The sequence below is a fragment of the Artemia sp. Qi Xiang Cuo genome, chromosome 3 (genome assembly GCF_049724085.1).
Source record: "Artemia sp. Qi Xiang Cuo chromosome 3, ASM4972408v1, whole genome shotgun sequence".
Taxonomy (NCBI): Eukaryota; Metazoa; Arthropoda; class Branchiopoda; order Anostraca; family Artemiidae; genus Artemia; species Artemia sp. Qi Xiang Cuo.
The window spans coordinates 4,125,916-4,148,118 of NC_142796.1; the positions used below are offsets into that span (position 1 = coordinate 4,125,916).

Below are 22,203 nucleotides of genomic sequence, written 5' to 3' on the forward strand. Positions count from 1 at the left end.
ATTTTTTTAGTCACACATTATATAAAACAGAAGGATAAATAGTTTTTTTTTTTACAAAAACGGGGGTAGTTGCGCTGCAAAGCAACATGAAATAAAGAACAGACATAGACGTAAGAATTAACCAATGAACAAAGATCCTTTCATTCCAGTTAAATGTCATCACTTCCGACAAAACTGACTGAATTACATCTTCTAGTCATATTGCTGATTTATTAAGCGTGAGACAGAATGAGTTTGATTTGATTAAAGGTTTATTCCAACGGGGTTGGGTTAAGCGGAGGTTGAGAGGCACGGGGGTTCAGAAATTAAGATCGTATTATCCAGTTTCATATCTTGGTCCTTTGCATGGGTTGAGTGTCCACTTTTTCCGAGGCAACTTGAGTAGAGTTTAGTTTTCCTATTTTCTCTGATATAGTTATTTTTAAATCTTTCTAATTGTAAATAATTGTTTTTCTAGCTGTAAGGTTACATGGACATCTGACGAAGAAAATTGGATTCAAGTATTAGTCGGAAAATGGCTTTCAACATATTTTCGGAGTCCTAAAGATGTTGATTTCATCGACATGGGCCACTGCTTTTGTTTTTCTTTGCCTGAAGGTATATTGAGTCCCTAATCCTTAAGCCAAGAGTTGACATGAGATCCTTTGGAAGCTAGTTTTTCCGTCGCTAGAAACAAGATTCCAGTTGGGCGTTTGTAGCTTGTTTTCATATCGCCCTATGGGAAAAATATTTCGTATAACGTGACGCGTCTGACTGACGCGTCACACAATATCAGCCAAAACCAGTCAATGACTTGTTGTGAGTTTGAAGAGAAATAGGTATGGTTGAAAAAATGATATGCAAATCGGAAACATTGATCTAGATGGCATCAACCTGGAATTCGCAGATTAATCTAACGCTTTAGGTAGCTGTTACCATGACATCTTGTGATCATCAGTCACATATATAGCTATTGTTGTGCACATTGGTTCTCTTTATGATCTGTACCGCTTTATGGGGTTTTGTCTATATGTTACCCTCCAATGTCCGAAGTTGGTGAATGTCGACATTCACCCGTGAATGTCCGAAATATCTTTTTTTCTCGTTGGATTTAGTCAGCGTTGCAAATCAACTTTTTCGGTTTAATGCAAGGTTTGATAATGAGATTTTAGGTTGGTTTAGGTTAGCTTAGGTTTTTAGCCAATTTTTGATGTTTTAACCAAGTTTATTCTAATCTAAACTAATATAATCTAACCGAACATATCTTTAACTTTTACCTTCATATGTTGAATATAAAAAAAATATAAAAAATACATTCAAGACTTCTTAGGTTTTTTTCTTTCTTGATGTATTCGGCTATCCCTTGACTTGTAAATCTATTTGTTATCAGATTTTCCGAGTCTTTCTTGAAAAGAAAGTTTTGTAAAGGAAGCTGGTACACATTACGTTTTTCGCTCAGGGGTTTCAACTCAAGAAAATGTAAGGGGGGAATGTATTTTTTATATCAAGGAGATTAATTTTTTTATTGAAATTACTAAAAGAGGGCTTTTTTAAACGATGATACCCTCAAAAAAGTAATTTTTAAAATCACCCTTGGTTAAGCTATGCGACAATATAACGGGGAGACCTAGACCTCGTTAATTCACGAAGCAGCCTATCTTCCCCTTCTTGGATAATTGATGCCCTTATATTTTTCTTTGCCAGAAGAAAGAGCACGCACGGATGCACGTGTATTTGCTTTTTTGTCCAAGAAGATCAAGATAGAGCTAATTTGAGCGGAAATTAAAAGTTCCAGTTCCCTTTTTAAGTGACTAAAAAGACTGCAGAGCAACTAGCCCCCTCTCACGACCCTTTTCCCCCAAATTTTGACATTGTGTTAGTTATGTAGATATAACTAACACAATGTCTCCCGATCACAAATCTTTTGGGGCTGCATTCCTCCCGACCATTGTGTATGGCCTAAGAGTGACAGCTTTTCATACATTGGACTGCTTTCCTCAACTTCTAACTTAGACCATGTTGTTGCTTCGTTCGGCAGTCATGAGGTCAAAGTTTTAAAAGAAGGATTCTATTCTGACCACCTTCCTATCTCTGCTTGTTTTTACTCCTCCCCACCTATGTCTCAAAACAAAGAATCAAATTGGTTTTCCTACCGAGATTGGAAAAATGTGTCAAGTAAGTCTTTCACTAAAGTCTGTGACGAGATGCTGGGCAAAATCAAAGTTCCTTTCAATCTTTAATGCAATCGTGCTGTGCTGCCACAAAGTGAAAAGAATATCTCGATTGAGCTCACATCCTAATTGGCACAGATAAATCACGCGCTAAAATGTACTGAAATAAGCGTCGTTCCTCTTCTACGTGCTCGTAAAAAGTTTCAGCTTGAAGATTGGTCAAAAAACAGAGATCTAGTGAATGCGTGTAATTCAGCCAAGCTATGGCTTACTATTTGGAACTACTGTGGCCGTCCGAGAGATGGCTTAGTAAATGACTTGAGGCTCCGTACGAAATGGAAGTTTAACAAGGAACTGAAAGACCATAAGTTAACGCCGATCCAGAAAAATGTAATCCGTATTGCTGAAGACCCCTCCAAATTTTGGAAGTATAGCAAGCCTACCAAAGTCCAGAGTGCTAGTATGCCTGAAAAAAAGTGGGTTGAGTATTTCGCGAGGGAGTTCAGTGCTCCCAACCAAAGCGTAGAGGAGTTTTTGAAAAACAGCTTGACCTTTTTCTTTCAAATAAGACGAAATCTTTCCTGTTTGGGTCGCCAAGTGCCGTTCACTCTTTGATTCCGAAATTAGAGAAAAAATCTTCTTCTGGTGTTGATTCTATTTCAGGTAGGTACCTGCAACTTGCAGGTTCTTTAATCGAGCAACACTTAGCACTACTGTTTCAGATGATCCTTGTCCGTGGTGTATTCCCTTTGCAATTTTGTATCGGACACATAACTCCCATCTTTAAAAATGGCAAAAAAAAACAGTTCTTATCGCTTATCGCTTCTATTGCAGTTCTTATCGCCCCATTACCGTTTTGTGTACTAATTTTAAGCTCTTTGAGTAATTTTTGAGAAAAGACATTGAAGAAAATTGTTCCGCCCCTCCTCGTCAGTTTGGGTACCAGCGAGGATTAGGTGGAGAGCACGCTCTCTTTCTGCTTATAAATATGGTGAAGGATATTGAAGAAAGAGGTGATTTTTTGGTCTTATGTGCACTCGATGTTGAAAGAGCTTTTGACTTTTGTATATTTTCACAGGTTTTGCTTGAGGCCCATTTGAAAGGTACTGATTTTGCGGTAATTACTTGTTTAAGATACATGTATAAAAATATGAAGGCTGGAATTAAAGATGGTAGTCAACTATTTCCGATTCACAAAGTTGTACGCCAAGGAGCTCTGACTTCTCCAATTTTGTTTAATAATTGTATTACTGGTGCTCAGGTTAAGTTGAACAGTACTATTATCTTCAAAGGAGTTGATCTTTCGTTAGTTACGTTTGCGGATGACTCAATGAACCTATCCTGCACTTTCCAAGGATGCTCTTCAACTTTTGAACTTCTCCAAGATGAGTACGAACACATTGGTTTGAGCTTTAATACTGATAAAACAGTTGTTCTACCATTCAACTATAAAGGGAACATAAATTCAATAAGTCTATCCGGCTCTGAGGCTCCTTTAGCTAGCAGCCTTACTTATCTGGGCATGCCTATTGGAGCAAACCTGAAAGAAACTGTATGCCTGGCAATGAAAAATTATGTTAGTATGATCCGGGTTGCGTATGCCTCCCTGGCTGCGAACGTGTCGTATATGAGTAGAGCTCACCGTTCTCAGTTATATAATTACCTAATAGTTCCTCACTTACTTGCCCTTGCTCCTGTTTGGTCTTTTTTTTAATTGTGGTAAGAGAAAGCAAGTTCATCGCCTTTACTTTAAATTTGCAAAGTATTTAATGGAAATTCCAACTTGGACAAATAACTTTTTTCTGCAAAGGAAGTATCAATTGGTAAACCCAGCTGGGGTTATTGAGAAGCGTATTTGTGGTATCTCTACTGAATACCAGAAGTCTTCCCATCTTTGGTTATTTCTCTTTGTCCCTTGTTTGTAGTTATCAAAGTGTGTATTTGTTTCTGTTGTTTCTTTTTTGTTTTTCTTGATTTTTACTCTGTCTTTTTATGGGCTCTGCCCAGTTTTTTTGTGATGGGTCATATATAAAATGATGGTGATGATGAAATCGTCCGATGAAAATTTGAGACAGGCAATTTGTTCAAAATAGTTGAAAAATCTATTAACTATACCTTTGGGGATGACAAGACACCATAACTTCCTGTAAGTTTTTAAAAATTAGCTGTAAGTAATGAAATTTGCCCATTGTTTACATATAGTATTTGTTAATTGAAAGTTTAGAGACACTTTCGAGGGGGGATGAGGGATTATCTGCGGGGGGATTTTTCATGGAAAGAATTTCCTTTGGGAAGGGAAGTTTCCAGGGTGTAGTTTCATAAGGAAGTTGTGCAAGGGGAATTTGCCAGAATTCCTATATGAAATTCTTTGTATTTGTTTTACTTTCTCTTTGTCGGATCAATTTTACACTTGGAGAGGTTCCGGAGGAATTGTCCAGGTGAAGTTTTCAGCGGGTTGGAATCATCTGGGATATTTTTCCGCAAGGGTGGGAATCTCCTCGGAGGAACTCCACTATGGGGGAGTTCTCCGTGGGAGAAATACTCCTTTGCAATATTTCTGCAGGAAAAACTTTCCAGTGGGGGAAAGGGGCATTTCTGGGAAAAACTATCTTGGGAGGGGTGATTTTCATAATGATTTGAAACATGATCCAAAATCAGGCAAAAGAAATGAAAGTAACCTTTTTCAAATGAAAGTAGGCTAAAGAAAATTTTCCAGGCCTAATTGTTCGCAGGAAATTTTCAGGGAAGGGGGATTTTCAGTGAAGATGGAATCATTTAGAGGAATTTTCTAGGTGAGGGGATTTTACGTGGAAGGAACTTTTCGTGGAGAAATTTTTCATGGTGGTATTTTCCATGGAGGAGGGGGGTTGATTTCCTGGTTGAAAGGTTTTACAACTGAAAGTAAGGAGCAACATTAAAATTTAAAACGAACAGAAACTATTATGTATATGAGGGGGCTGCTCCCTTCTCAATATCTCGCTGTCTAGCTAAAGCTTGACGCTAAAGCTTGACTTTTTGTTCCAATTATTTAAGAACGACTCCTGAAACACAAGGGCCGTTTAATTAGAATAAGATGCTTTTTAAAGTACTAAAAAACTTTATCTTGAAGAGCGAGGTATTGAGGAGGGGGCTGTCTCCTCATACTTGTTTTGTATTATTTAATCTATAAAAGAGTCTACTTTGACCTTGCATCAAGTGCGTATTATCTATTACCAATGTACAGTGCGTATATGTCTGTCACTAGATACGTTATTTGTCTATAATTGAATAGAATTCATTAATGACCCGTTGTAAATATACATGATAAATTGTGTATGAGAAAAGAAAAAAGAAAAATAAGAGAAAGGCGGAAAATGACAAATGAAACAAAATTGAAATTTATAACGTAATACAAACGTAATAATAAACACAAATAAGAACACGATTTACTGCTTTAAAATGCAAAACCATCCATAGGTGCTCATTGATTCATTTATTATGTTCTTCAATGTATGAAGATGTAATAAAGTCTGAAGATATAGAATGTATGGAATATAATTTTTCGTTTATTCCAATTCACCATTGACACAAGTTTTGATAATCAGGAATTATATTATTTCTGTATTTTTTTTTCAAGAATTTTTGTTATTCCTGTTGAGTAACTTTTCATCTTTTCTTTTCTGATATCCTTAGCTATTATCCCGTTTAATAAACTTGTATTTGATCAAATTTTCAGATTCTTTCTACAAAAGAGTCTATTTGGAGCTTTACAAAGGAACAAAGTTTGGAAGTGTTATTAGTTATAAAGAATTAGCGTCAGTCGCTGGAAACAAAGGTAAACGTATCATCTCTATACCTATAATTCGATTCTAGTTTTTTACCTACGCATAAACCGCAAGCTTATATTCATTTTCAAAATAAGTTTGCCGTCTGTGGAAGCAAAGATGAAGAAAAGATTAAAACGGTTGGATAAAAGATCTTTTTCTTCAAGTTACAATTTTCTTGTGAGTATTGGTGATTGTTTGGATTTTCTTAAAAAATATTTGACTATTTAATAAATAAAAATTGACATCTGTGATTTTAGCTGAATGTTTCAGCTACCTGACCAGGTTTTACCTGGTCCCACCCAAAATTTTCACCCCCCTTACACTCAACCTATAATTGGTATCCTCCCCAATGGACAAAGAATAAGGATTTTTAATCCAGCTGATATTCAAGGGAGCTCAACTCAAACAAGTGTAACTACAAGTCATATCCCTAGCTCTGTCCCTCATAGTTATGTTTTACCTCCCACTTATCCTAACTACACCATCCCAACAACAAACAAATATTCTGTGCTCAATGAAGAGTGCTATCCAGCTTTACCCTCTTATGACAGTGATGAAGAGCTCAGAACAGCTGGAAATCCATTGGAAATAGAAGGAATTGCTGTGCACGAAAATGGATTAGTATTACCAAGACTAGGGCAGAATCCAAACATTGGCACAAAAAGGAGAGACTTGTCCCCAGACAGTGAAACAGGTCTAGCTGCATAGTGTAAGCAAAGGAAATCTGCAACACCTCAATCAAATTACATCAACAAAGATACACAGAGCATCATCCCAGAACAAGAACATTATAAAGTGTTATTAGAAATTATCATAGAGGAAAGTGGGAAAAACTTCCCTCCTGATTATGAAATTGCAAAATCAATCCAAACAATATTGAAGAATTCCAAATTTGAGCTTGAAGTTAAGAAAGAAAGAAGGAACATGCTTTTATATCTACAAGGTGAAGATGAGGTTGTAAAGATTTTATCTACCAGCACACTCTGCAACAACACCATAAAGACAAAAAGAAATTCAACCTATAGTAAGAGGAATAATTAAATGTATCCCTCTTAACTTATCCATAGAGGAAATCAAGGAGAGCTTACAAACCCCAACAACTGTGAAAGATGCTATAAGACAGAAAAGATACAATAAGGAATCTAAAAAACTTGAAGATAGCCTTGCAGTATTAATTATTTTTGAGGGTAGGACCATACCACCAAATATCTAGTGCTTTGGAAGAAAAAGGGAGGTATACCAATACTATTCAAGAGTCCTCCAGTGTCACAAGTGCCAGAAATATGAACACACTAAAAAAGAATGTAGAGCTAAAGAGTCAATTTGTTTGAGGTGCTCAGAGAAACACCTGTCAAACCAGTGCCCACTTAAAACAATAGACCCTGAAATCAGACCAAAAGCATACATGTGTGCCAATTGTAATGGAAGTCACTCATCAACATCCAATTGGTGCCCAGTAAGGCAGCAAAACCAAGGAATCCTCCAAGTAGCTGAAAAATATCAAATTGGGTTCCGTATGGCACAGGTAGCTTATAAAAGCTATGCTGATGTGCTAAACAAGAGGAGGCTACATCTCAATCAGATCAATCAGACCTCGCAAAGCCAGATCACTGACAGACTTGTAAAATCATCCAAAACAGAAGCAGCTGAAAAGTTAGTAATAGGCCTATTATGCAGCCCAGATCTTATGAATTTATCAAGCCTAAGCCTAACAGTTTATATTGAAAAGCTCTGTAAGTTGGTAGAAGAATTAAATTTAGGCTCCCTTAATCAACAAAAGATTTCAAGTGTTTGTCTGCTTAATAATGCTTCAGTAGATATGCATCATGGTCCCTAAAATAATGTCATATTATTCTTGACCACTGCCAGGAAAATACTATTGATTTAACCTGTATCCAGGAAACTTGGCTACAACCACATATAAGAATGTGGATGACAATTTGGATGACAAAATTTAATATACAAATTTGTTGACTTGTAGTGCAGTTTTTACAAGACATAGGAGCAGATAAGAAGATATAGCCCAGTTTGTTACTTAAATCTGGTGCATCTTGAATATAAGTGCAGTGTAAAATTATAGTGACAATTCACCCCTTACTTCCCTTTTCAACTTTCTAAAGTGAAATTTTGAGAAACCATTGAATGAAGACCTAAGTGACATTTACTGTCAAGAAAGGTCCGAAATCCTGCTGCTGCTGCTGCTGCTGCTGTGGAAGCAAATAATCAGCTTCACACTTCTGGAAGTCACAGAAAAAATGTACACAATACAGATGTCTAACTGAGCAATCTTTAAGCTAGGTGTTGGCGCTCGTCTGTCTTCAGTTTCTTTCCAAAAAGTTCTTTATGAATGTTACTTGTGAAAAGCAAGCTTATTCAGAACACTCTAAACTCAAGAAATCCAAGCGAATCAAATGCAACTTATGAAACAATCATGACTTTCTTTACGTTGATTTCTTAAACAATTTGTGTTCAAACCGTCATCAAGAATAGCTTCAGGGCACGCCGAAAGCTGAAAACGTCTTTTTAACATTGCAGTAGCGTTGTCAATGTGGTACAATTTAACCGTTTTGGTATAATTTAGAGGTCCTGAGTATACAGTACATTTGGAAATTCTCCGGCAATTTCTAAATTTTCCAGACAATTCCGGCAATTACAAATTTCCCAGGAAATTTTTGTTTGACTTGCTCCTTTCTTCTTGGATATCTGTTCAAGTTTTATTTTACCGGAAATTCTGTTCTTGTTACGGTAAATTTTTAATCTGGTGTTCAAATGTTTCGAATTACCCTGTGGTGGTAGAATTTTAGTCTGAGAACCGGTACAGTTTTTTTTCAAAGCACCAGGGACGCTGCATTGCAGTATAGACCCGATGGATGTCTGTTTTATATACCATTTTTCTTTGCTGGAAATCAAATTAAAAGGGTCATTGGAATTCCTCTATTCGAATCGTGACCATTTTTCCGAGCAGAAACCGGAACTTCTTAAAACAATTTTTCTGGTCGTAGAAAAGATTTCGAATTCCATTTCGAAACACCAGCAGTTCTAATATTAGTACACAAAAGGCAATTTCATCATCGGTCAAGAACAATTGAATATGATCTGGAGAGTTTAGAATTTTATAATGTAGAAGATGGATGAATCACTTTTAGTAAAAAAAAAGCGAAGTATCAGAAAATGTTCTATGAAGGAAATTTAGAGAATCAGCTAGGAATATTAACATAAACGCTTTAGTTTTGGTAGAAGAGGAAGGATTTTTTGTAGAAATTTCTGATTGTAGAAGTTTTCTGACTGATAGATCTCAAGAAAATACGAGAAAAGTAAAGAAAGCAGATATTATTTTAAATTATGAGCTAAGGAATGTGTAATTTAGGCTATGGAGGAAACTACGGTGGATTTGGGAGATGCAACCAGACGCCATAATAGTAAGATATTATGTTTGCATGTTAAGAAGTTGAGCTGTAGCCAGTCCAAACTTGTGTCAGTTAAAGATAAGAACAGAGCATAAATTAGTTATAAGGATAGTGTCAAGTATGGATGAACAGAGAATTGTAGAGCGGAGTGAACCGTGATAATTCAGCAGAAACTGATTTAGGAAAAAAGTTAAAACTTTCCTGATAATTTGGAACCGAACGAAGATTTATTTTGAGAGCGGGAGTTAGAGACAGTACGAAATAGATTAAGAAATAACATGACCGCAGAGAGGTTGACAGCGTTGTAACTGACTTTTTAAAATATGAGTGGTTACTAAATTAGAGATAAGATACTAAGATTACGGATAATGACACTCCATATTCATAAATGATCCCTAATTCAGCTGCCGAAGCAAAATTCAAATCTTGGCGGAATCTATTTTTATTTGAAATGTGCCATACGTTACATGTCATTCGAATTAAATAGTTTTGAAGTTTGAATTTTGCGTTGAGTATAAAAAAAAAAAACTAAACGGGAGATCTATATGAAAGTTCTATAAAAGAATTCTTGCCATAGCAGTTTTCAGTGTAAGCTTTTTGCCTAGGGATGTCTGAACGAAAAACGAAAAACATGTTCCAGTATCCTTTGCGCAAGATTTTAGCTTCATGTGGATTTTCTGCCAAAGTTGCTCACAAAATTTATTGAATACTCAGAAAAATAAACCCTACTACTAAGCTTAGAAGAAATGGGAAAAAAATATGTTTGTGAAAATAAAATCTTGAATAATTTGTAAAAAAATACAAAACTTCTTCTAGTGTCTTTGCCTATTGTCAATGTTAACATTTATTTTTATATTTCATATGTATCACAAGTTTATGTTCCATATCAGCCACCTGTTAAATGATCGATATCGCTGCTGATAGTGCATAGTTCATTCAATTTGAAAGTTTCTCAGCCAATTTTTGAAGAACATAGACAAATGGAAAACGAATTAGGCTGCGTGAGATTAGCAGCGATGTTGAGCAGAATAGGTTCAGTTTTGTTCAGGTATGTTCAACGGTAGCGTAATTTCGTCAAAATCCTGGAGGGGGGAGGGGCAAATTTTGAGCCAGTTTTCCCAAGTCAAGTGAAAATGACGGTAAAAACGAGCCATATAGTATCATAAAGACAAAGGTATATTAAAGAAAACTGATCTTTTTCTGAGGATGCTTTAATCTTGTAGGTGTACCTTAGTTTTGACAAAATTTTTGAAGGCGGTAATTTTCACCTGGGGGAGGCAAGTTGGGCCCTGGGGGCTAATCTAGAAAGTTCTTTTTCTTAGATTGGACAAAATATGAGCTCTTCTGTTTCTTCTTAGATCAGCAAAGTGGTTTATTTTCTGCGAATTGTGTATAATTTTTTTAAGAAGCTTTCTCAGGAAAATCAAAAGGGAAAAATCTTTCTTAGCTAAACTTTGCTTTTAGTGATAATCGAAGGGATCTTTCATTCAACTCTGAAATTTTCAAAGAAAATGGAAAAGGAAGTGGGAAGCGCTGCGGAAAATGGGAATAAGGGCTGAAAAAGGGAGAGCTGAATAAGGGTTAAAAGATGGGAAAAGGCTATGAAATTTAACACAGCTACAAGAGAAAGAGCACCATTCCTTTATGATTTGACGATAAACAGTATTATCTGGGCTCTCTGTAATATGAGGTGTTTACAAGGGAGAGCTGAATAAGGGCTAAAACATGGAAAAGGGCTATGAAATTTAACACAGCTACAAGAGAAAGAGCACCATGCCTTTATGATTTTACGATAAATAGTATTATCTGGGTTCTCTGTAATATGAGGAGTTTACAAGGGAGAGCTGAATAAGGGCTAAAACATGGAAAAGGGCTATGCAATTTAACACAGCTACAAGAGAAAGAGTACCATTTCTTTATGATTTGACGATAAACAGTATTATCTGGGTTCTCTGTAATATGAGGTGTTTACAAGGGAGAGCTGAATAAGGGCTAAAAGATGGAAAAGGGCTATGAAATTTAACACAGCTACAAGAGAAAAAGCACCATGCCTTTATGATTTGACGATAAACAGTGTTATCTGGGTTCTCTGTATTATGAGGCGTTTACAAGGGAGAGCTAAATAAGGGCTAAAACATGGAAAAGGGCTATGTAATTTAACACAGCTACAAGAGAAAGAGCACCATTCCTTTATGATTTGACGATAAACAGTATTATCTGGGCTCTCTGTAATATGAGGTGTTTACAAGGGAGAGCTGAATAAGGGCTAAAACATGGAAAAGGGCTATGAAATTTAACACAGCTACAAGAGAAAGAGCACCATGCCCTTATGATTTGACGATAAACAGTATTATCCGGGTTCTCTGTAATATGAGGCGTTTACAAGGGAGAGCTGAATAAGGGCTAAAACATGGAAAAGGGCTATGTAATTTAACACAGCTACAAGAGTACCATGCCTTAATGATTTGACGATAAACAGTATTATCTGGGTTCTCTGTAATATGAGTCGTTTACAAGTCGTGCGAATGAACCAAATAGACATTTCCAAGAATTCTCAAATTCCTTTGAAACTTACGTTAATCTATAAGAAGAATCGTAATTTGTTGTGCTTTAAAATTTGAGAATAATTTTAGGTTAACCATAGTTCATTATGTAAATGCTATTCTTTGAAAAATCTATCTAATTTTTTTCGGTGACATCTATTGTAATTAAACTATGTGTGTCAGATGGAAATTTCTAAGTGTTTCCAATTTCAATTTTTACAACAATTTATAATTGTTCTGAAAAACAACGGCCAAATCGAGGATTTGTGGAAAGGCCTCCTAGAAACTATAAAGATTGTCGTGTACATTTTTAGAAGAAGTATTTTTTAAATTTTCCCGTTTGAACTCTTCTATCTTACAGCCCACATAATGAAAGTTCCTCTTCTTCTGTTTAAGTTTTAGGTTTATTTTTATTACTTTCGTAGGTTTATACCTAACAGAAATGCTATGAAATATTAAGACAACCAAGTGAAGAATAATATTAATCCTGAAAATAACAAAAAATATAACCGGTCAAATTGAATATTTGTTTTTTATAACATAAAATTTGACCTTTTATGCTTAATTTATTGTTTTTGCGTTGTATAGTTAAACAAAGATTTTGAATTTTGGTTAAATGTGACGATTTTCCTTTTCTATTTTTGCAAACATTTTAAAATCTGAAAAACACAAACGCTTAAAGAACATTCATGTCCCCCAGCCACCAGGCAGCATATTAAGTGATACTGGATGCTCCTCCATCTTATTTCTCATTTCTTAAAATTTTGTACCCAGTAGGCCTATTGAGCTGAACTCTCGAGCTTAAACAAAGCCAGCTTAAAAAACGGCAAAAATCAGGACTAGTCTAAAAATATTCCCGTTTCGAAAGCTGGGGCAAAAAAAGCAATACTCAATAAACACATTCATTTTTAGCTTGATAAACGCTCCAGCTATTTAAATAGTTTTCCAGTAGCACAAGTTGTACTCAAGATTTAATGCAAATTTTCGAAATCTTAAATTTCAGTTACCTATCAAGAGACCTCTAAACGAGAACCTTTGGAGTTATAACATAGTGATTAAAATAATGTAATTTTTTTTGTTTAACTGCTTTATTTGATTTGATTAAGCCCAAAATTTTAAATGAAACATTAAAAAACACACAATAGGCTATCCAATGTGAATTTACGAAGATTCATACTTCAGTTTTCCCCTAATTTTTCCAATCATTTTTATAAAGGATTTATATTCTTTAATTACTTAGTCAATTTACTTCAAATGCCTTATTTCGTTAAGTTTAAACACAAAATTCCAAAAGACAAAAGAGACGAAAAAACATCAGTATTGGAGATAATCTGCAGATTTTCAAAAGATCACATTTCAGTTTACTCCAATCTCTGGCTCAATATCATCGTTTTGTTTAATTTTATTGATTAATTTATTTATTTGTTTGTGCCTTTTTCGTCAAATCAAAACTAAAAAAGGGGACAACCGGGTTTGAACCGGTGACCTCTCGATCTGCAGTCGAATGCTCTACCACTGAGCTATATCCCCATGGTATTGATACTGTTGTAACGATTGGGTCATACTTATTATTGAAACACTGTATTTTTAATGTTTGCCTTTTGTTGATCAATTATAAGGTAAAGATAAGGTAAAGTTTTTAGAAAAAGAATCAGGAATAGGATTAAGTAGACGAAAATGGATAGAAGGGGGAGGTGGAGCGGGGTCAAAAATGCATTATTCAAAATATAGTGGCGGGGGGGGGGGGCAAAAGACAAGTTTGGCAATTTTGTTATTTTTCTATAAAAAATGCCAAAATCTAGGGGCCAATAGAAATCAGGGGGCAAGTACCCCCCCCCCCCACTACCAATTGACCCGCTTGGAATCAGCGGATTCAAATAGATTGATAGATGGATAGATTTGTTAACAAATAAATCAGCAATAGATTTAGATAATAGAAGCAAGTGCGTCATCATATGCTTCACCCCCTCCCACAAAGCAACTTTGCCAAGAAGAAAACGGATAACAATTGAGGGATTAGTTAAATGTATATCCTATTCCGAACACTAAGCACTATAATAACAAAACTGATGATTCCTTACATTCAGAAATGTGTGTTGCCTGTTTATTTGATTTTTAGATTCGCGGTCTGTTTAAATGTGTCCCAGCCCAGCCCCCCTTAGTCCTGGATGTAACCCTGTGCTATGTCAATTTTTTTTCCTTGTGTGTTTTTTTTTGGCATTATTAACCGACTGTTTATGAGAAATAAGTAAACTTACAAAAACTGATAGGCTACAAATCAGCGAAATCAGCAATCTTTTGGGTATATCTTGTAGCTTAGACCTGTATCCACGTATTAGGGAGAGGGGGCTGGGATGTGGTTAAACTTGATTAAAAGCTAAAAAATAATTCCATATAAGGATATCCCTGCATGGATTTAGTCCGAATTAATCCAATTGTCCCGTAGATCTGTTGCCCTCTCCTAACTTATGAAAAACATATTTTTTTTTATCTTTTTTTCGATAAAAGTAGAAAAACACAAAAATACCCTCTGCTAGATTTGAAAATACATTTCACTCCCCTGGCATTTTCATGAATTAGAAGAATAGCAAGATAAGTCTGCAAACCAAGATTAGAATGGCTTTAAATGGCTTTAAACAATTGTTTTGCCTGTTATTTCAAGCAAATTTATGGTCCTATGTCAATTTTAAATTCTTGGTCAACCTTCTTAAGACCATAGGCGGGTCTGCCTTGTTTGCCTCTTTTTTGAATTCTTGATCAGCATGCCTAAGGCTCTAGGCAGGGGGCATCTCAGACACCGCAGTACATCATAGGATTGCTTATTAGTGCTTATAAAGGTGTTCCAAGCATATACCTACACCTTAGCTAACGCTTTTTTACATTAGAGACATATCTCTAATTTCGTGACATATCTCTAATTTAGAGACAAATCTCTAATTTAGAGATATGTCACGTCAACCTAGCGTGCCGGAACATGTTCCCCCCTCAACAGGGTCTTCTAGGCTCAAGGCTCTAGGCAGGCGTGCCTTTCCAAAAACTAACCTGACAAGTATGTGTCCAATAAGAGAGTCATTCATACTCCTGCCATTTACCCGTGCCCCAGCCATTTAAACATTTGCCTCTCAATTACTTGGACTATCTGTCTTGGCTTTTCTCTGTCTACAATTACCCAGCCCAGTCTTGATGCAACCGATTGCCCAAAATACTTGATAAATTCAATTCAATTCAATTCGATTTTAAAACAAATTGCGAAGAAAAGAAGAAGCATATTGAAAATAATTGTGTTAGAGAATTCGAAAATTTTGTGAAAACAGGACTATCAAGTGAAGTTTTCTTGATTATTTTTATTTATATAAAGTGGGGAATTTATCTCAACCATGATCCCAATGAAATTACCCCCTGAGAAGGGAGATACTAATAACCAAATGCTAGGCACCATCTCCCCATTACCAAGTGACCTTTCTGAAGACTCAGACTCCAATGAAACCATGGTCACTGTCCACTCTGAGGACTCAAATCTCCATGATGATGGCTTCAAAACAGTCACTCCTAAAAGATCCAAGAGAAAACGGTACACCAGTTTCTCCCCATTAAAGACAGTTTCTACTACACCCCCATCTTTTTTGGAAGAAGAGCACTTCATCCACATTCTGCCTACCTCTCCTGATACAATGTTCCAAATAAAAAACATCCAAACAATTAGACTTGATCTCTTCAAAATCCTGAAAATTAATTTCAACCTCAACATCAACAGAGATGGTTCAATCTTAATATCTATTCAAGCAGGCTTTGAAAATGAAAAAACAACTCTTTTGTCACTTAACTCCCTTGGAGGCATTAAGGTCCATTCAAAGCAATGGATTCGCCTTCCCCCTGCCCAAACAAAAATTGTCATATACAATATCCCTAACGGTATTCCTGAAACTGACTTAAAGGATGGCCTTATGAACTGCAAAGGCCAAAAAATATCAGTATCAAAAGTCACCAGACTTGGAAAACCCAACAATGATGGCATATACACATCTAAATCCTAACTTTTCACCCTGGACTCCACCCTAGAGAACTTCAGTGAACCTATATCCCTATTTGGCCAGATAAAGCCCTACAAAGAGTACAAGACTAAGCCAATACAGTGTGAAATTTGTCTGACAATGGGTCACACAAAACAACACTGCAAAACAAACCTGAAGAGGTGCAACCTATGCCAAAATATCCATCCTCCAAACTCAGCAAACTGTGCAAACAAGAAATTATCATGCATTAATTGCAAAGGTCCCCATTCTTCTGACAACAGATCTGTATGCCCAAAATACAAGGCAAGATCAATGGCTCTCAGGTTGTCTGAAAAAGAAAACATCCCATTTCAGTTTGCAAAAATTAAACTCATGGTGCACAATGCAGATACACCTGAATTCTCTGAACCAAACACACACCCTAATCAAAAAACTCTACAGCAAAAAGCTACAAGGACCAAACCACAAAAAACATTCGCTGGAATCAAGACCTTAGACTTTCCCCCCCTTCCAGCCAGAGACCAAGACCCTGAATCTTCTATAAGTAAACCTGCAAAACCAACCTCATCAAAATTGCCAAAGGAAATATCAGAAGAAAATCCAAATCTACTTCCAAACTTATGCCTTTACATATTCAACTTCAACTCACTCTCCAGAACATCCCTCACAGAAGATCAAAAATCCTCAATTCTAGAAGAGATGGCTAATACCTACTTCCCAAAAAATCTTAAGGACACAGCCAACACCAATTTCAGAACTATACTCAATAAACTAAATCTATCTATCAATGGCTAACACTCAGTTACCTCTATCCTCCTCAATTTTGCAATGGAATGTGAGATCATTAAATGACTATAAAATCACTGACCTTCTTAAGTATACTTCTTCACATAACATAGACATACTATGCCTCCAAGAGACCCATTTAAACTCATCAGTTAATCTAAAAATTCCTGGTTATGATGTCCTAAGAAAAGACAGATCTTCAATTAGAATTGGCGGTGGAGTTGCCATTCTTGTAAAATCACAATTCAAATTCTGTGGTATAAGCCTCCCTAATGTCAGTCATGACATTGATGCAATTGGTGTAAAGTTGTGGCTGGCAAACATGGAGGTTACTGTTATTAATTTATATAACCCAAATGGTAATAACAATGGACATGATTTTTTCAATTTTATTTCTAATAATTTCTCAAATTCAAATCTAGTGGTTGTTGGGGACTTCAATGCCCATAGTCCTATTTGGGGTTATTTACCTCAAAATAATTCTGGACAATACATAGAGGACTTCCTCACCAATTTTACCAATATAGTACTAGCGACTCCTAGACACCTAAATACCTACTTCAGCGAAAGAAGTGGGAGTTATTCAACTATTGATCTTCACTTAGTTTCATCAAGTTTAATAAATAAAACTACTGTCAACAGAATAGACAACCTCCTGAGTGACCATTTTTCCATATGCACAAAAATTGGTGACCCAGCCATCATTGACAATTTCATTTCCCACTATGTGTGGCAAAAAGCTGACTGGCCAAACTTCTCCCACATTCTCTCAAACCATGACTACTCTTCACTCTCCACTGACCCAAACCAACTCTCCAAAAATCTCACATCACTACTTCTTGATGCTGCAAAACTTACAATACCCCAGTCCCAATGCCCTAAAACACTGAAAAATAACAAACCCCCTAAGCCATGGTGGACATCCTCTTGCCAAGAGGTTTGGCACAATAAAAGGAATGCCATCAGATCCTTCAAGAGAAATCCATCCACTGGAAAATATATTGCAAAGCTACAAGCAGAGGCAAAACTTAAGAGAACAATTAAACTTGCAAAAGAAGAGGCTTGCAAATACTTTCTCTTATCTGTGTCCCACAAAACGCAAGAGTCAAAGATTCACAAATTCCTAGACAAGATGTGTGGCAAATTCTCCACACAGAACCCCTTCCATTACCAGCTAACTCTAAATGGTCAGCAGCTGGAAACCAACGAAGAAAAGGCTAAATTTTTAGCAGATTTTTATGAGAAGAAATTCAAAAACACCTCTCATAATCCACCTCAGATCAGCCTAAGACCCCATTTTGACTTGCCTGGGTCCCAGTATCTACTCCAAGATTTTACAATGATTGAGCTGAATAAAGCAATCAATTCAATCAAACCCAAAACAACTTGCAGCCATGACCAGATCCATCCATCTTTACTCCAACACCTTCCAATAGAGTTTAAAAAAGTACTCTTATCTCTCTTCAACAATGCCTGGAGCAACTCCTTCTTCCCATCTGCTTGGAAAACATCACTCATCATCCCCATATTAAAACAAAATAAACCCAAAGAGGACCCCAACTCCTTCAGACCCATTATCATTACCCCAGTTCTGGGAAAATTATATGAGAAGATAATCCACTCCCGATTGTATTGGTTTGCTGAGTCTAACCACCTCATCCCACATACCCAAACAGCATTTAGGAAATATCATTCTTCCATTGATGCATTTGTTTGCTTAACCAACGCCATATCTGAGTGTCTGTAAGGTAACCAAATCCTATTTGCAGCCTTCTTGGACTTCCAAAATGCATATGATAATATCCAACATCCACTGCTACTTCAAAAATTATCAAAAATGAGTTTTCCAATACCTGTAGTGAATTTCTTTAAAAGTTACCTATCTGAATGCTCTTTTGTTCCCCAAGTAAATTCCTACATCTCTTCTAAAAAGTCTGTCTCCAAAGGCCTTCCCCAAGGTGCTGTCCTCAGCTGTCTCCTGTTTTCACTATATTTATGGGATCTTAACCTACCCCAAACAAATATTCAGTTTGCAGATGATATAGTCCTATGGTCTACCTCAAATGATTTTGAACTAGCCCAATCCAAGTTACAAAAGTCGCTTTATGCCTTTGAATGTTTCTCCAACAATTCATGCCTACCCACCGCCCCATCAAAATCAGCTATAGTACAATTTCATAACAGGAGAAATCCCCAATCTGCCCTACTAACCCTAAATGGTGTTGTCATCCAAAAGCAACAACACATCAAATATCTTGGCCTCACTCTAGATCAAAAACTAACCTTCAGGCTCCACATTGAAAATGTGAGAATAAAATGCCTCAGGAAAATGCGTATCTTACAAAGGCTACTCAATACGCCTTGGGGTTGCCATGAAAAAACTCTAATAAATTTCTATAAGACTTATATTAGATCTCAGATTGATTATGGACTAATTGTATATGGCTCATGCTCAAATACCCTACTATGCAGTCTGGAGACCGTCCAGAATACTATGATCCGTACTATACTTGGCCTCAGGAATCACACCAAAACCAACTTCCTCCTCAGTGAAAGTGGTCTCACCTCTATTGCCATGCGTAGAGACATTCTACTTGCCCGCTACTTTACAAAAATTGAAGGTAACAGTTCCCATAGATTACATGACTGGCTAAGAAACCCTGGAGCTTTTAGGGGCCTTGCACGGGAATTTGCAACCACCCAAATGACCTACCCCATACCTTCATCTTCTTTATTTCAAATTTATCCCCGGATACCTTCCTGGGCTAACCACTACCCAGAAGTGAACCTTTTGTTTGCGCCAGCTATTAAAACAGACCTTTCCCTTGCCTATGTAAAATCATTATTTCATGAATTTGAGTCTCAGAGATATATCCACCACCTCCCAATTTTTGTGGATGGCTCAAAAACAGATTCCAGGACTGCCTGTGGAGTTCACTTCCCATCTTTAGGTATAGCAGCTGCTGAAAGGCTCCAAAATGATGTGAGTATCATGACAGCTGAAATAGCTGCCATCAACAGTGCATTGGAAACCATTATAAAGATGCCAAACCCCCCAAGAAACACCCCGCTTATAATTTATTCAGACTCAAAATCAGCCCTTGCCTCAATATCACCAGAACATTCAGACTACCCAGACAATGATACCTCCACCACTCTTGTACTATTGAACCAACTACTTAAAAAAGGTATATCCACAAAATTCCAGTACATCCCAAGTCACATGGGTATAAAAGGGAACCACAAGGCAGATGAAATAGCTAAATCTGCCCTTCAGCTTGAAATAATTTCTGGAAGACCTATCCCAGTAAGATATGTAAACCATTGGCGCCTAAAAATTTATCTAGCAAACCAATGTCCACCAAACCTTTCTCCATTTACATCCCGGAAAGACTCATAGATGTACCACAGAATACGACCAAATGCTACTGGCCTTAACAGCCAAACTTATCACTATCAAAACACAACCATTCCAACAGTAATGAGCCCTCTTTGCCGCCTATGTCAAACCTATGATGAGACCATCAACCATATTCTTTTTGGTTGCCCTGCGGCAACTCTCAACCATAAAAAAGAATGGCTAACTTTATCTGCTATACTCAAGCGCCTCAAGCTAACCCCTAATATTGACCAACTAACACAAAGGAGACACTCTTCAACTGATGATGCTGAATTGTTCAAAGCTGTCTTTAACTGCCTAAATATAGGTGGTTTCATCAATGATGTATAAAGCATATTATTGAATAATAATAGTCTAATCTCTATATTTAATGTCCCAGGACACCCCTGACATAATCATACAATACGAAAAAGGTTAGATGGATTCATCCGAAGCCTATAATTGAAGAAGAAGAAGAAGAAGAAGAATATTAGAAGCTACAGTGATGACAGTGGTCAAATATGGCTCTGAAGCTTGAACGCTCCGAAAAGCGGATAAGATTTGCTAGATGTTTTCCAGAGAAATTGCTTAAGGATTGTTCTGGGTACCCGGCTGACTGACCGTATTTCAAACAGTAGGCTATACGAAAAATTTGGTTCAATACCGCTCTCTGGGGCTATAATTAAAGAAAGGTTGAGGTGGCTAGGGCACGTTGTGCGGATGAGGGATGACAGATTGCCGAAGATTGTTCTTTTCGGCCAACCGTCTAGGGCTAAACGGAAAGCAGGTCGTCTCCGTCTGGGGTGGGAGGACGTCATAAAGAAAGATTTAAAGGAAATGGGAACTTCGTGGGCGGGTGTAAAGAGGGAGGCTTTGAATACATTGGGATGGAGGAGGAGCGTGCGTAGCTGTGTTGGCCTCAGGCGGCTTGGTGCTGCGGTGAGTTGTTAGTAGTAGTAGTAGTAGTAAATAAAATTAAACAAGTTTCGAGAAAGCCATTTAACCAAATAAAAGTGAAATTAATATGCAAAATTTGTTTTAATTATTCATGTACGGTGGGCCAAAATCAAAACCTGTATTAATTCAAAAACGTTCAAAAATTAAATAAAAAAACAAGTTTTTTTTTTTAACTGAAAGTAAGGAACGACGTTAAAACTTAAAACGAACAGAAATTATTCCGTATATGAAAGGGGCTGCCCCTTCCTCAACGCATCGTTCTTTACGCTAAAGTTTGACTTTCTCACAACTCTATTTTTTTTTAACAGTAAAAAAATTTAGCGTAAAGAGCGAGGCGTTGAGGAGGGGGCAGCCCCTTTCATATACGGAATAATTTCTGTTCGTTTTAAGTTTTAACGTCGTTCCTTACTTTCAGTTAAAAAAAAAACTTGTTTTTTTGATTTGAATTTTTGGAACGTTTTGTGAAATTAATGCACAGATTTTGATTTTTGGCACCTACCGTATGTACTTTATTAGAGGGCTGCTATATATATTTCTGGCCTAATAATGAAAATACGCATATTTATCAACGAAAATTGTTTTATTGTTTTTCAAAATATTCTCCATCTAGATTTATACACTTTTGCATGCGCTCAAACCAATTTTCGAAGCACTTTTTCCACTCCGATTGAGACACCTCCAAAACATGGTATTTGAATGCTTCAACAGCATCTTCTGGCGACGAAAATCGTTGTCCATGCATTTTTTCTTGATGTGTGGGAATAAAAAGAAGTCATTGGGTGCCAAGTCAGGGCTGTACGGCGGATGACCCATCAATTCGACGTTTTGGTCGGTCAAAAAGGCGCTGGTTTGAGCCGATGTGTGAGAGCTCGCATTGTCATGGTGCAGAATGATGCGTCTTCTCTTGTTCGTTTTTCGAATTTCTCCGAAGACTTCAGGCAAACAAATGGTGGTGTACCACTCAGAATTGACCGTCCTACGTTGCTCAAGCGGAACAGTCGCGACATGACCAGTTTTGCCGATGAAACAGGCGACCATTTGCTTCGAAGTGCTTCTTCCACGAACAACTTTCGTTGGATTTGGCTCATCTTGGAAGACCCACACGGTCGAGTGCTGTTTTGTTTAGGGCTCATACGCATAGATACATGATTCGTCACCTGTG

General features: G+C 36.9%; 1 protein-coding gene and 1 non-coding gene across 2 annotated transcripts in view; one reads left to right on the forward strand and one right to left on the reverse strand.

The window, feature by feature from the left end:
* Positions 1 to 22,203, forward strand: part of LOC148953670 (methylated-DNA--protein-cysteine methyltransferase-like) — a 41,471-nt gene that overhangs the window by 7,506 nt on the left and 11,762 nt on the right. Inside the window, exons 3-4 of the mRNA XM_089108416.1 lie at positions 458 to 597; positions 5,866 to 5,964. Of these exons, the coding sequence (XP_088964542.1) occupies positions 458 to 597; positions 5,866 to 5,964 (239 nt within the window). The remainder of the gene's footprint in view (positions 1 to 457; positions 598 to 5,865; positions 5,965 to 22,203) is intronic.
* TRNAC-GCA (transfer RNA cysteine (anticodon GCA)) lies at positions 13,365 to 13,436 on the reverse strand. Its single transcript has one exon. It is a non-coding gene; the product is annotated as a tRNA-Cys (tRNA).